The sequence below is a fragment of the Nomascus leucogenys genome, chromosome 8, assembly GCF_006542625.1.
Source record: "Nomascus leucogenys isolate Asia chromosome 8, Asia_NLE_v1, whole genome shotgun sequence".
NCBI lineage: Eukaryota > Metazoa > Chordata > Mammalia > Primates > Hylobatidae > Nomascus > Nomascus leucogenys.
In genome coordinates, this window is record NC_044388.1 from 107,157,654 (window position 1) to 107,173,613 (window position 15,960).

Here is a 15,960-nt window from a genome sequence, read left to right on the forward strand (position 1 = left end):
CTAAGGCTCTTTTCTTGACACAAGGCCTCATTCTGTCACCCAGGCTGGAGTGAAGTGGCACAATCATAGCTCACTGCAGCCTCGAATTCCTGGGTGCGTGTTCCTCCTACCTCAGCCTCCAGAGTAGCTGAGACTACAGGCACATATCACCATGCCAAGCAATGTTTTGTAGAGATCGGCTCTCACTGTTGCCCAGGCTGGTCTTTACACTCCTGGGCTCAAGCAGTCCTCCTACCTTACCTCCCAAAGTGCTGGGATCACAGGTGTGAGCCATGGCACTGGGCCAAGGCTTTCTAAAGGACAAATTTAATAACATCTATCCCCTGCTTAAACCTTCCCACGGCTCCCCCTTTGCTCCCAGCTAATGTCCACTGACCACGGCAGCCCAGCCTCCCTGGAGCAAGCTCTGCTAGCCTCTGACTTCACAACTGCCCCTGCACTGCAGGCCCCCCACTGCACAATGTCCCTCCTTCCCTGCCATCACACGACATGCCGTCTGCAGCCAGCCTCATGGCACACCCGCACCAGGCCATGTGTCTGTCTGTGCACGTGGGGTATCCCCTGGGCTTTCACCTCCTGTCTGTGACACCCTTCCCACCCCCTCTTCCTCTCTCTGGCCTATTCCTCACTGCTCAGCCTTCAGATTCAGCACGGCCATGACTTCCTCTCAGAAGCCTTGTCCTATCACCCCAGCACAGCCGCAGGGGCCCCTTCTTTCGGCTCTCAAAGCCCCCAGCCTCTCCTGTCTCAGCCCTGCACCTGCAGGGGGTTTGCTTGCTTGCCATCTGGCCTGTGGGCAGCATGAAGGCGGCAGGTGTAAATGGGTCCACACCTTTCATGGATCCACTCCTGAGCTCATTCTGGGAGCCAAGACAGAGCCAGTCCTGCAGACAGACTTTTAAAAATGATTTAATGGGGAAATGAAAGGTGACATGTGCTTTCTGTACCCCTGAGTGACCTCACACAATAGTGAGAGTCACACTATTATTATGGCTTGGAGGACCTACAGGAGATTTTGGAGAGAGCCAAGCTGCCACTCCAGAAGGCAGCTTCTGATCGGTGCCCATCTATCTGGGTGTATATCCTGGTTGCCTGGGAGGGTCTTCTTTCTGCCTGTTGTTTTGGTGTATTTACTAACGGTGTCCCCTTTGTTCTTAAGAGTGTCCTGTTTTGGAAAATCAATTGATCAGTGTCTAGCCTTGATCAAGCTGGGCCTGAACTCCATTCTGGACCATGCTCTTGCCCTTCTCTTTGCGCTGCCTGCTCATTTAGCACAGGGAGGCTGATTGGCACAGATGCCTCCTCCTACCACATCACAGGGGACTCATACACCTTTCCCCGCTCCTGCCCATAGCCTGCAACTGCAGTGGCCGCTCCGAGGAATGCACGTTTGATCGGGAGCTCTTCCGCAGCACAGGCCACGGCGGGCACTGTCACCACTGCCGTGACCACACAGCTGGGCCACACTGTGAGCACTGTCAGGAGAATTTCTATCACTGGGACCCACGGATGCCATGCCAGCCCTGTGACTGCCACCCGGCAGGTGAGTGGGCTCCACATCCCCAGCCTCCAACCCTCTCCCCTTCCTGGCCTCAATTGCCCTGTGCCCTTCCTTTCCCAGGCTCCCTACACCTCCAGTGCGATGACACAGGCACCTGCGCCTGCAAGCCCACCGTGACTGGCTGGAAGTGTGACCGCTGTCTGCCCGGGTTCCACTCGCTCAGTGAGGGAGGCTGCAGGTGAGGGCGAGGGGCAGCCCAGTATGGACACATTGCACTGAATGACAAGAAGCAGGAGGGACAGGCTGTCAGCAGTCCCTCCCCTCCCCATCCCTTCCTGTCTGCAGCTACCTCGCCCTAATCCTGGTGAGGACTAGAGACATCCAGCTCCTGGCGAGGCCAAGAGACAAAAACAGACCATAACGAGACCAGGCTGAGCCCTGTGGAAGCTCAGTGGATCTTGTGGGTGGAGGGCAGGCTTCCTGTAGGAGGTGCTGCATAAGTGTAGGGAGAGGGGAAGGACAGGTGTTTGAGGTGGGGTGGGGGGCACAGGGGGCATCCGGAGGAGCCGTGGATCAGTGGGAAGCAGGAGGGGGTGAGGGGGAGGCTGAGTGGAGGCTACAGCAGGAACGCCTGGGCAGCCTGCATGGGGGTTTGACTGGAGAGGGAGAGCAGGGCAGATTCCAGAGCCCAGTGCGAGGAGGAGCTAACAGGACATGGTGACCAGGGGGTCGAAGAGGAAGAAGGGGTGGAGGCTGACCTTCGGGGTTCTCTGGGCCTCTGGATAGCAGGGCATGCAGTGTGGGGAGTGGGGTGGGAGAGGCTGAGTGTCATCTGGGTACACTGAGTCTGGTACCCAGTGGGACAGCTGAGGGGAGAGAGGGGCAGGGGCTCCTGGGGTCTGGACCTTACCCCAAAACACTTGCCATCACTTGATTGAGAAAGTATACAATGGCCAAAAAACAAAAACAAAACAAAACAAAAAACTATGATAAACTTAGAAGCTTTTTTTTTTTTTTTTTTTTTTTTTTGAGACAGATTCTTGTTTTGTCGACCAGGCTGGAATGCAGTGGTGCCATCTTGGCTCACTGCAACCTCCACCTCCCCGGTTCCAGCAATTCTCTGCCTCAGCCTTCTGAGTAGCTGGGATTACAAGCATGCACCACCATGCCCAGTATCTCTATTTTTTTTTTTTTTTTTAAGATGGAGTCTTGCTCTGTCACCCAGGCGAGAGTGCAGTGGCGCGATCTCTACTCACTAGAGCCTCCGCCTCCGCCTCCGCCTCCCAGACTCAAGTGATCCTCCCATCTCAGCCTCCTGAGTAGCTGAGACTACAAGTGTGCGCCACCACACCCGGCTAATTTTTGTATTTTTTGGTAGAGATGGGTTTTTGCCATGTTGCCCAGGCTGGTCTCGAGCTCCTGGGCTCAAGTAATCCACCCTCCTTGGCTTCCCAAAGTGCTGATTACAGACGTGAGTCACTGCGCCCGGCCCAGAAGCACTTTTAAGTGAACTTGCTTTGGTTGGTAACAGGCATCTTTGTATATTTGAAAGGCAGTAGAAACACACTGGGAATATCTAGGAGAGCTCTGATTCCTTGTAAAATATTTGGTGGTTCTGGGCATAAAACTGACCGTGAGATGGGGCCTGGCTGCTTCCCTGGGGTCTCTCTGGCCTCTGGACCTTTGCAGGTGCCACACCTCCCACCCCTGCCCCCTCTCCCCAGCCTGTGGCTCACAGCCTCCTGCTCATTCTTCAGGTCTCAGCTGAGCAGCCCCTCTCTCGGGATGCCTTCCCTCCCACCTGCCCCTCGCCTGCACCCCCAGGCTGAGTCAGAGGCCCCGTGGCACAGCCTCTCATACATCTCCCACAACACGTATCACAGTACAGGGTCTGCGTGATCTGTCTGTCTACACCGGACTGTGGGATTCACCAGGAAGGAACCATGTCTTATTAGATGAGTGGATGGATGGAGGGAGGGATGGAAAGATGCATGGATGGGTGAATGAATGGGTGGATAGGTGGCTGCTGGACAGAAAGAAGGAAGGATGAATAAGTGGATGGAGGAGTGAGGGGATAGACAGAAAGATTCATGGAGGGCGGGCACGGTGGCTCACGCCTGTAATCCCAGCACTTTGGGAGGCCAAGGCAGGTGGATCACCTGAGGTCACGAGTTCAAGACCAGTCTAGCCAGCATGGTGAAACCCTGTCTCTACTAAAAATACAAAAATTAGCTGGACATAGTGATGCATGCCTGTAGTCCTAGCTACTCGGGAGGCTGAGACAGGAGAATCACTTGAACCCAGGAGGCAGAGGTTGCAGTGAGCTGAGATCATGACACTGCACTCCAGCCTGGGTAGCAAAGTGTGACTCTGTCTCAAAAAAAAAAAAAAAAAAGAAAGAAAGATTCATGGATGATGAGTGAGTGTGTGGATGACAGATGGAAGGATCCTGGATGGATGTGTGGTGGGCGGGAAGATGGACCACTTTACCAGTGATGGATGGGTCACTTCCTTGGCAAGATGGGAACAGTAAAGCCAGGTCAGGTACCTGTGTCAGCCTTGCTCCTGATGTTGGCAGCAGAGAATGCTCCCTTCCTAGGATGGGCTGTTCCCACTCTGAAGTTGCTCATTGCACATTTTCCCCTTGTCCTGTCTCTTTGGCAGACCCTGCACCTGCAATCCTGCTGGCAGCCTGGACACCTGTGACCCCCGCAGTGGGCGCTGCCCCTGCAAAGAGAATGTGGAAGGCAACCTATGTGACAGGTGTGTGAGCTAGTCCAGCAGTAAGCTTGCTGGAAGTGACCTGGGGGCTCACCGATGAGGCACCAAAGCTGTGGAGTGCGGGGAGGAGCAAGGGGCACAGTCTTCATGGACTTGGGTGACCTTGTCACCCTGTGCCCTTCCTGGAGCACCATGTATCTGTCATACAGGAAGTTACTCAAAAGCTTTATGGCACTGTTTATGCTTTGATCCAACACCACTGATCATTCATAAGCTGAGAAAATACATGTCTTAGATTAGAATCCTGAAAAGAAAGAGCTGGAAGGATAGGAGAGACCATCTAATCCAGGGATAGTAAATACATGGTGCTCGTACTACCACCTGCTGTGGCAGACATCACTAATGGAGCACTATCACAGCCCTCCCCTTTCACACTCACTGCAGACATAGCTAATGGAGCACTATCACAACCCTCCCTTTTCACACCCACAGCAGATATCACTCATGGAGTATTATCAACCCTCCCCTTTCACACCCATGACAGACACCACTAATGGAGCACTATCACAACCCTTTCGCACCCACGGCAGACATCACTCATGGAGCCCTATCACAGCCCTCCCTTTTCACACTCAGTAGACATTACTCATGCAGCACTGTCAATACACCCCTTTCACACCCACAGCAGACATCACTAATGGTATACCCATGGCATACATCACTAAGGGAGCACTATCACGGTCTTCCCCTTTCTTATCCACAGCAGATATCACTAATGGAGCACTTATCACAACCCTCCCTTTTCACACTCACTGCCGACATCACTCATGAAGCATTGTCAACACACCCCTTTCACACCCGCAGCAGACATCACTAATGGTAATAACCATGGCAAACATCACTAAGGGAGAACTATCACAACCTCCCACTTTCATACCCATAGCAGGCATCACTAATGGAGTACTATCAACCCTTGCCTTTCACAGCCATGGCAGATGTCACTAATGGAGCCCTATCTACCTTTCCCTTTCATAGCCATGGCAGACATCACTAATGGAGCCCTATCAACCTTTCCCTTTCATAGCCATGGCAGACATCACTAATGGAGCACTACTACAACCCTTCTTTTTCATGCCCATAGTAGACATCACTCATGGAGCACTGTCAACACACCCCTTTCACACCCACAGCAGACATCACTAATGGCATACCCATGGCAGACATCACTAAGGGAGCACTATCACAACCCTCCCCTTTCATACCCACAGCAGACGTCACTAATGGAGCACTATCAACTCTCCCCTTTCACACCATGGCAGACATCACTAAGCAACACTATCACAACCCTCCCCTTTCACACTTTCATACCCACAACAGACATCACTAATGGGGCACAGCAGTCTTGGCCATGAGCCCTACTATAACCTCAGGATCCTTCTTAACACCCTGCTTCGGGAAGCCCCTACCCACTGGGCTGGATTTTGAGCCCGTTTGCCATCTTTGCAGTCTGATCATGGTACAAATGGGGTATCTGAAGCTCTGCAAGTTAAAGGGGCTCTCCCAAGGCCACGAAGTTCATAAACTTCCTCTTTCAAGTGTTCAAGAGGCCTCTAAGCTCCAGCAGTGCGGCCAGCAGACAAACATGGGTTTAGCTCCTTGGGTACACACTATCTCTTCTTCCTGGCTTTGTGTCTGACATTCCCCAGAGCTGCTTGGAGAAGTGGCTGATTCTGGGGCTGGGGCTGGAAAAAGACAAGATAAGCCCAAGGCATCTTATAGTGCCAGGAAGCAAGGAAACGCTGAAAAACAGAGACAGACACAAACAAAACAGCCCAAACCAGAACGCGGGCCCATGTGAAAAGGACACAGGAGCCGAGGTGAAAGAGCTCTCAGGGCTGAAACAATTTGAGCAACAAAATAAACAACGATAGTATTGGATTATAACCCAAAGAATAAAGTCAAATCCACCAATCCATACTGATGTAAATAGATGATTGAATACATAAATAGATGGGCATGAAGGGACAAACCGTCCTTCCAGAAGAATTCCAAGTAATGAATGTAGAAATGAAGGAACTGGAAAACCACTGTTCAGACCTCACAGTGGAAATTGCTGCAGGCAAGAGCTGCTGATGAATGCTGACACTGGTGGGCAGAACTTTAAGGAAAGAGAGGATATTTGCATAACCTCAAAATATCTATTAATTACTGGGGTGGCTTTAACATCTGTCCACGGGTCCTTTGATACTCTTCCCTCCAGGAGGTCGAGCTTAATCCCCCTCTTTTTGAGACTGGGCTGCATTTAGTGACTTGCTGCTTTTTTTTTTTTTTTTTTTTTGAGACTGAGTTTCACTGTTTTGCTCAGGCTGGAGTAAAGTGGTGTGATCTCAGCTCACTGCAACCTCTGTCTCCTGGGCTCAAGTGATTCTCCTGCCTCAGCCTCCCGAGTAGCTGGGATTATAGGTGCCCACCACCATGCGTGGCTAATTTTTATATTTTTAGTAGAGATGGGGTTTCACCACATTGGTCAGGCTGGTCTCGAACTCCTGATCTCAGGTGACCCACCCACCTCGGCCTCCCAAAGTGTTGGAATTACAGGCGTGAGCCACTGCGTCCGGCCTATTCAGTGACTTGCTTCTAATGATTGGACCTTGGTGATTGCACAGTGGAGAGACTGGCAGACAGCACCTTCAGCAGGTGATGAAAGTCAGCATTGCTTGGATGTCATGTGGGTTTCCTGTGCCCCCATGTGATATGACAAAAAGGGCACTTCACCTCTGTGTATTTCTTTCCCAAGCCTATAACTCTGGTCTAATCATGAGAAACATCAGGCATTCTAAAAATACCTGATCAGTGCTTTTCAAAAAGTGTCAAGATAGTGGCAGACAAGGAAAGACTGAGAAGCAGTGATAGGTTGGAGGAGAACAAGGATACCACTAAATGCAACGCCATGTCCCAGATGGGATCCTGCAGCAGAAACCAGACATTAGAGGAAAAAGTGGAGAAATCCCAATAAAGTCGCTGGGGGCAGTGGCTCACAGCTGTAATCCCAGTACTTTGGGAGGCTGAGGCAGGCGGATCCCCTGAGGTCAGGAGTTCGAGATCAGCCTGGCCAACATGGTGAAACCCCGTTTCTACTAAAAATACAAAAATTAACTGGGTGTGGTGGTGGGCGCCTGCAATCCCAGCTACCCGGGAGGCTGAGGCAGGAGAATCACTGGAACCCGGGAGGCGGAGGCTGCAGTGAGCCAAGATCGCACCATTGCACTCCAGCCTGGGCCACAGAACGAGACCGTCTCAAAAAAAAAAAAAAAAAAAAAAAAAATCCTAATAAAGTCTGGAGTTTAGTTAACTTAGTTTTGATAAGTGTACTGTGGTAATGTCAGATGTCAGCATCAGGGGAGGCTGTCTGAAGCAGGTATGGGAACAATCTGTAATGTTCTTACTACTCTTCTAGAATTCTGAAAAAAAATTGTTTTTAAGTTTCTGCAGTGATTCTAGACTCTCATTGGTCCAGCTGGGATACCCTGGCCCTGCCCTTTCCTGGCTGATTCACGTGGCCCTCGTGGGCATGTCCTGCCTCCATTTCAGATGTCGCCCGGGGACCTTTAACCTGCAGCCCCACAATCCGGCCGGCTGCAGCAGCTGTTTCTGCTATGGCCACTCCAAGGTGTGCGAGGCCACTGCCCAGTTCCAGGTGCATCACATCCTCACCGATTTCCACCAGGGTAAGAGGTGCCCCCAGCAAATGCCTCCCAAGGTTCTGCTCCCAGCCTAGTGGCAGGTGATCCTGCCCTGGGGAGATCTGGCACTGGTGGATCTCCCATTGTGGAGAGGAGCCACAGGTCTGCACAGCCCAGGTGGGGTCGGGGGTGAGACGATGGCTCCCCAGTGCCCACCTGCGACCCCCCAGCTCCCTCCCCAGTCCCTGACTCTTTATACTCGTGGTGGGGTTGGGGGCTGGGTACGTGACACTTTTTGGATCCTGTAGGGGAATTTCCCACTCACCCCGTTGAGACTGGCCTCCCTTGGTATAGCTAAACACTGGGGATTCAGGCTCAGTCTCCTGGCCTCCACTTATTGAGCACCTGCTGTATGCTAGGCACTGTGCTGAGTGCCTCACATGCAAGGATTCTCATTCCCCTTTTAATGATGAAGTAACTGAGACCCACAAAAGGTAGGCCACTTGCCTGAGGCCACATAACAGTTGTGTGAGCACTGGGTTTGTCAGCTCCTGAGTTTTGCTCCTTTTTTTTTTTTTTTTTTGGACACAGGGTCTTGCTCTGTCACCAAGGCTGAAATGCAGTGGTGCAATCACGCACGCCTCACTGCAGCCACCACCTCCCTGGGCTCATGTGATCCTCCCACCTCAGCCTCCTGAGTAGCTGGGACCACAGGTGTGCACCACCATGCCTGGCTAATTTTTATATGTTTTTGTAAAGACAGGGTTTTGCCATGTTTCCCAGGCTGGTCTCAATCTCCCGGGTTCAAGTGATCTGCCCACCTCTGCCTCCCAAAATGCTGGCACTACAGGCGTGCACCACCATGCTGAGCTAATTTTTGTATTTTTTTTTTTTTTTTGTACAGACGGGGTCTTACCATGTTGCCCAGGCTGGTCTAGAACTCCTGAGCTCAGGCAAACCCGCCCACCTCGGCTTCCCAAAGTGCTGGGATTATGAGTGTCCGCGCCCAGCTCTGTTTTGCCCTTAACCACTGTGGTGGCCTGTACCATGGTCCCTGACTCCAGGTGGCACAGCCGCATATTTAAAGAGGAAAGCAGCAGAGCTCGGAGCTCTGCATTAAACCAGAGGCTACGTGGGCCCCAGCCACGTCCCACGGAGCGCCCCGCACCTTCCGCCTGTCCCTAGGAAAGAGCGAGGCATCAGCTGGAACAGAAGAACCTCGGGGCCGACGCCGGGGCGCCCCAGACATGAGGGCTGCGCGCCCTCTGCTGGAAGCCGTGCAGAAAGCAGGACCGAGAGTTGCGCGGACCGGGACAGCGTGTCTGGGTCCTGGGTCCGGGGGTCTAGGGTGTTAGTGTTGGGCAGGACTCATTTTCTAGACCCTAAGAACAGTGTCATGATCTGTTCTCACATTGGGCCAGGCACTGGGTGTGGCCGGCCCTTCAGGGATGTCATCTCATTTTGTCTCACAGTTGCCCTTGCACAGCAGTTCTCAAACTTTTTGGTCTCTGAATTCTTTTTTTTTTTTTTTTTTTTTTGAGACGGAGTCTCACTGTGTTGCCCAGGCTAGAGTGCAATGGCGCGATCTCAGCTCTCTGCAACCTCTGCCTCCCAGGTTCGAGTGATTTTCCTGTCTCAGCCTCCTGTGCAGCTGGGACTGCAGGCACCCACCACCACGCCCGGCTTATTTTTGTATTTTTAGTACAGATCGGGGGTTTCACCATGTTGGTCAGGCTGGTCTTGAACTCCTCACCTCAACTGATCCACCCTCCTCAGCCTCCCAGAGTGCTGGGATTACAGGTGTGAGCCACCGCACCTGGCCTCTGGATCCCTTTATGCTCTTGAAAATTATTGAGAACCCCAAAGTGCTTTTGTTTATGTGGGTGGTTTATATGGATATTTGCTGTCTTAGAAATGGAAACTGTGGCCGGGTGCAGTGGCTCACGCCTGTAATCCCAGCACTCTGGGAGGCCGGGGGGGGGGGGCGGATCACCTGAGGTCAAGAGTTCGAGACCAGCCTGGCCAACATGACGAAACCCCATCTCTGCTAAAAATATAAAAATTAGCCAGGCTTGGTGGCCAGCTCCTGTAATCCCAGCTACTCGGGAGGCTGAGGCAGGAGAATTGCTTGAACCTGGGAGGCAGAGGTTGCAGCGAGCTGAGATCACGCCACTGCACTCCAGCCTGAGTGACAGGGTGAGACTCTGTCTTAAAAGAAAAAAAGAAAACTGAGTGGTTTTTAAATTTTTATTATTTTAATTTTATTTTTTTAGCAGAGACGGGGTTTCGCCATGTTGGCCAGGATGGTCTCGATCTCTTGACATCATGATCCATCTGCCTTGGTCTCCCAGAGCGCTAGGATTATAGGTGTGAGCCACCACATCCAGCTGATTTTTTTTTTTTTTTTTTTTTTGAGTCAGAGTCTTGCTCTGTCACCCAGGCTGGAGTGCAGTGGCGCAATCTTGGCTCGCTGCAACCTCCGCCTCTCGGGTTCAGGCGATTCTCCTGCCTCAGCCTCCTGAGTAGCTCAGATTATAGGCAGCTGCTACCATGCCTGGCTAATTTTTGTATTTTTAGCAGAGACAGGGTTTCACCATGTTGGCCAGGCTGATCTCGAACTTCTGACCTCAGGTGATCCACCTCAGCATCTCAGAGTGTTGGGATTACAGGCATGAGCCACTGTGCTTGGCCTCCTAGTTCCTTCTAAATGCCTGTCTGCAAACTTCTCTTCATGTTGACATCTTCCTTTCTCTGACTGCTTTCCCCACTCCGTTCCTTCCTTCTTACCCCTTGGCTGCCCCAGGTGTTTGGCCTCCGCCTCATTGCCTGCTGCCCCCTGGAGAGGCACCTCCTTAAGGTCACTCTCTGTGTGCTGGGCTGTGCTCCATATTAACTGCTGTGGCCAGAGGGAGGAGGCACTGAACTGGCACTGGGGACCAGAAGGCCTGGGCTCCCATCCTGGCTGGGCCCCTTCCTAACCAGGTGGCCTCCTTGCCTGTGGTGGTGTTAATGACACGGGTCACTGGAAGGACAGGGTTCATGAGGTCACAGGTGAGAAAGTTCTCTGAGAACCTGAAGATGAGGTCACGTCTGGTACTATTAGAGATGGCCCTGATGTCCCAGGGCCCCCATGTGGGGGTCTTCAGGCTGTCTTCATGTTGAGCTCAAAACCCCACTGAAAGGGCAGGGCAGGCTTCCAGGTCTGACCATGCCCCAAGTAGATCCGGGTCCCTGAGCTTTCTAGCTTCTCCTGGGGCTCCCTCCCACCCCAAGGCCCCAGCTGGGGCTGGCACCTGGAGACCACCCTCTGGGGCCTCACACTGATCGGGGGTTGTCTGTGTTTGCTGTCTAGGAGCCGAAGGCTGGTGGGCCAGAAGTGTGGGGGGCCCCGAGCACCCCCCACAATGGAGCCCAAATGGGGTCCTCCTGAGTCCAGAAGACGAGGAGGAGCTCACAGCACCAGGTACCTCCAGCACCAGGTGGGGTCTGACCGCCCTGTGTCGGTTCCTCCTGCTGCTAAACAACTTGCCACACATTAGAGGCTGTAAACAATGCCAGTTTATTCTCTTAGAGTTCTGGAGAAGTCAGAGATAGGTCTCTCGGAGCTAACATCAAGGTGTCAGCAGGGCTGAGTTCCTTCTGGAGGCCCATGGGAAAGTCCCTTCCTTGCCTTTCCCAGCCTCCAGAAGCTGCCTGCATTCCTGGGCTCGTGGCTCCTTCCTCCATCTTCAAAGCAGCCAAGTTTGTCTCACGCCCCATTACTGGCACTAATTCCCCTGCCTCCCTCTTGTGTATTTGCCATTAATCTCTAATGATTGATGGGGCCCAGCTGGATAACCCAAGAGGCTCTTCCTACCTCAGGTCAGCTGATTAACAACCTTAATGTCCCCTGCCACAGAACACACCATATTTATGGATTCCAGGGATTAGAATGTGGATGCCTTTGGGAGGCTGTTATTCTGCCATCAGACCACAATATCTGATGAAACCCCCATTTTTCTGGTCGTAGCTTTGTCACGGAGGGCTTCTTCAGTGCCACAGAGCCATAGCCACTGTCACGGCCCAGAGAATATCTGTGTTTCCCATCAGCCCCTCACCCACCAGGCCACCGCACCTTAAGCCCAGGGCCACGGCATTCTTGCAAAAGGAAGGAGGTTCTTGATCATTCTGACCTCTCCACCCCACAGTGAGGGGAACTGTGGTCTCTTGGCGACTATCTCAGTCCCAGAACCCAGAGCCTAGAGCCCATCTTTAGCCCCACTGTGGCTGATTCAGGACCTGCCAGCACCCCTGACCAGCTCTGCCCTTTCCCTCCCTCCCTCTGCCAGAGAGGCCAGGGAGATGATGTCACAGATGGCTGAGGAGCCGTGTGCCCTGCAGCCAGGAAGTCAAAGGCCTCGGACCCCTCGTGGGGCAGGCACTCCAAGCTCAGAGGCCCATGAGCAAAAAACACACTCTGTTCCATGGCCACTCTGCTGGCATATGTAAGAAAAGGGGCTTATTCCTGCAAGAAGTGCTCGCTGGGTGTTGGGCACGCTGCAGGGGTGACATGGATGGATGGCCTGTCCTCATGGTGCTCTCAGGCCGGCCCGCTCCCGGGGCACCCTGAGCGGCTGGAGGTGAGGGCATGGCAGGGGAACCAGGCTTCTGCCTGTTGCTTACGGTGGGGACACAGAAACAAGTGTCTGGGCTGGCTGGTGACAGCATCAGAGGGAATGAACACGTAGTCCCTCTGGCCAGCATGTCCACTTTCTGTATTCTGCCTGTGAGCACTCAGTGGGGCAAAGACCAGGAGCTGAGTGAAGATAAGTATTTAGGCCGGGCGCAATGGCTCACACCTGTAATCCCAGCACTTTGGGAGGCTGAGGTGGGGGGGGGGGGGGATCTCCTGAGGTCACGAGTTCAAGACCAGCCTGACCAATATGGTGAAACCTCGTCTCTACTAAAAATACAAAAAAGTTAGCCAGACGTGGTGGTACATGCCTGTCATCCCAGCTACTCAGGAGGCTGAGACAGGAGAATTGCTTGAACCTGGGAGATGGAGGTTGCAGTGAGCCAAGATCGCACCATTACACTCCAGCCTGGGCAACAGAGTGAGACTCCATCTCAAAAAAAAAAAAAAAAAAGAGTATTTAATGGTGCAAGCTTGGGGCAGTCCCAGGAGGGGCTGGGTAGCCTGTTGGTGGACTGTGATGCAGCCTTTACAAAGACTGCCGGTTGTGGAACTGTGTGGAACCATCTCACGTGTAGAACGTGAGTAGCAAAGGATGGGAGGGGAGCATTGCGCTCACACTGGTGATTGATTCTGGAGGCCGAATTGGGGTGCAGCCGGGGCAGGTGGCCACCAGCTCCCGGGGCTCCCTGCTTCAGGCTGCTTCTGCACAGGTGAGAAATTCCCCCAGCCAGGAAACGCTCTGGGGCAGAGGGACACAGGGACTTTCAGTGTTTCAGGAGCTGCCCACCAAAGCTGTGGCAGGGCACACTACAGAATTTGAGGGATGCACTGCAGAATTAAAATTCCCCCCCAATTCCCAAATAGGGGGAAGTACCATTAAAGGTACTAAAATAGAAACACTTTTTTTTTCCCTGCAGTTTTGCCCTTTATTCGTCATGGTGTTTTTTGGTTTGCTATTTGATGCCATTCTAGGTAAAGGAAAATTTTAAGTTATTAGCATGAAACATATTAAGTTATTAGCATGAATTTTACCATTCTTTTTTTTTTTTTTTTTTTTTTGAGACAGAGTCTTGCTCTGTTGCCAAGGCTGGAGTGCAATGGCGTGGTCTTGGCTCACTGCAACCTCTGCCTTCTGGGTTCAAGCAATTCCCTGCCTCAGCCTCCCAAGTAGCTGGAATTATAGGTGCCCACAACCACGCCTGGCTAATTTTCTGTATTTTTAGTAGAGATGGGGTTTCACCATCTTGGCCAGGCTGGTCTTGAACTCCTCACCTTGTGATCCACCCGCCTCAGCCTCCAAAAGTGCTGGGATTACAGGTGTGAGCCACAACACCAGGCTGCATATTTTGTTCTTACGAGGACTGGAAATACTGCACACAACAAGCCCAGCCACTTTTATTTCACTCCTTGACACACGCATGTTCCACCAACACGGCACACCTCTGTGGCTTTCTCACGGGTAAGGGAAAGACCACCGGGAAAGGAGGAGGGAGGGTGGCCTGTGTCCTTTCCTCCTGGGTCACGAACTTCCAAAGAAATGATTGGCTGATACAGGAAAATGATATGAGTCAGAAGGTACCGCACAGCGCTCGGTGGTTCATGTTTCTCAAACACTAGTGCCTTCTTTCCGAGTTCAGAGCAAGCTCTGATTGGAAGGGAAGGCATGGCCTGGGGCCCAGAGCGCCTCTGCTCACTCAGCCAGCTTACTTACCTTGCTGTCACCTGGAGTCCCGCTAAACTCCTGCTGCTGGGTGTTCCCTAGGAATTCCGTGCTCATGGGCATCGTGAATGCTACACACAAGCAGGCCTCTCTGGTCACACGTGTGTGTATCCCCTCCGTTCAAGCTTGGACTGCATGTTCCATCGGACATCACTTCTAAAACCCTAGTTCAAAGATAAAATTATTAAGAATGTGAAGATGGTCACAGCAGAGCATGAAGCCAAATGTGGGGGCGTGTGTCGCGGCACAGGTCACACACTTGTGAAGCCGGGGACCGGCTGTGGAGGTGTGGGCGGCCCCTGCAGGGTCTGCTGTGCAGGGAGTCTTTGATTTTCTGCCCACTGCACTTTTATCTTGTTTGAATGTTTAGTTGCCAATGAAATCAATATAGACATTTAAAATCCAGCTAACCATATGAAGACTGTCAAAGCCTTCTTCTCTTGTCTTCAGAGAAGTTCCTGGGAGACCAGCGGTTCAGCTACGGGCAGCCCCTCATCCTGACGTTCCGGATGCCCCCCAGGGACTCCCCACTCCCTGTGCAGCTGAGGCTGGAAGGGGCAGGCTTGGCCCTGTCCCTGAGGCACTCTAGCCTGTCTGGCCCCCAGGATGCCAGGCATCCCAGGGAGGTAGAGCTCAGGTTCCAGTAAGTATCCTCTTCTGTCCTGAGAGATGGGGAGGTGGGAGGGGTGGTCTCTGAGGTCCGGGCACATTTCAGATGCCCCTGTAGTCTGGGGGGCTACCCCTCATCCCCAGGCATGGTACCCCCCACCCTATGTCGGGATCTCGCTTTGACCGCTTCTCTCGCCAGCCTGCAGGAGACCTCCGAGGACGTGGCCCCTCCGCTGCCCCCCTTCCACTTCCAGCGGCTCCTCGCCAACCTGACCAGCCTCCGCCTCCGCGTCAGTCCCGGCCCCAGCCCTGCCGGTCAGTAAAGACAACCACATGCCCAAGACCCGAGTGCTTGCCAGGTCTCAGAACTGGGCTGGGCTCCTGCGGTCACAGTCTCGTCGGGGCCTCACAGCCGGGTGGTTATTGTCCTGTTTTGCCAAGAAGGAATCTGAGTCAAAAGTCAGGACAGTTGCCGGAGGCCATATAACCCGTGAAGGCAGTAGGGATGGTGGCTGAGGTCCGACGCAGGGACTGGACGGGAGAGAGGCCTGAAGGGTGGGCCTCAGAGGCAGGTGTGCGGCCAGCAAGCCACCCAGACCCGTTGGGTGTGCTCACTCCACCTTCGCTGAATCCACCAAGCCCCCTGTCCCTGCGGGACACAGCCCACAGCCGGCAGTCCAGGAGTCCCCTGGGAGAGTGACTCCCCTGCTGGTCACTGGCGGTATTGTACCTAAGCCACCCTAGGAGGGACTGGTCTTCCCAAAGAGGGGGCCAAGCCGTCACACATAATTGATGGGGGTCTGTCACCACCTCCCACCCTGTTCACAGTGATTGACAGCCTTAGCCTCTGATCTGTTCCTCATTATAACCTACCCACGCGCTATTTTAAAAATCAACATAGGCCGGGTGCAGAAGCTGACACCTGTAATCCCAGCACTTTGGGAGGCCGAGACAGGTGGATCATGAGGTCAGGAGTTCGAGACCAGCCTGGCCAAGATGGTGAAACTCCATCTCTACTAAAAATACAAAAATTAGCTGGGCATGGTGGCAC

General features: G+C 53.1%; 1 protein-coding gene across 1 annotated transcript in view; it reads left to right on the forward strand.

Moving 5' to 3' along the window:
- LAMC3 (laminin subunit gamma 3) overlaps positions 1-15,960 on the forward strand; it is an 81,769-nt gene that overhangs the window by 27,023 nt on the left and 38,786 nt on the right. The window contains exons 5-11 of the mRNA XM_030818053.1: positions 1,355-1,543; positions 1,622-1,739; positions 4,166-4,264; positions 7,814-7,950; positions 11,258-11,368; positions 14,751-14,943; positions 15,109-15,224. Coding sequence (XP_030673913.1) covers positions 1,355-1,543; positions 1,622-1,739; positions 4,166-4,264; positions 7,814-7,950; positions 11,258-11,368; positions 14,751-14,943; positions 15,109-15,224 — 963 coding nt within the window. The remainder of the gene's footprint in view (positions 1-1,354; positions 1,544-1,621; positions 1,740-4,165; positions 4,265-7,813; positions 7,951-11,257; positions 11,369-14,750; positions 14,944-15,108; positions 15,225-15,960) is intronic.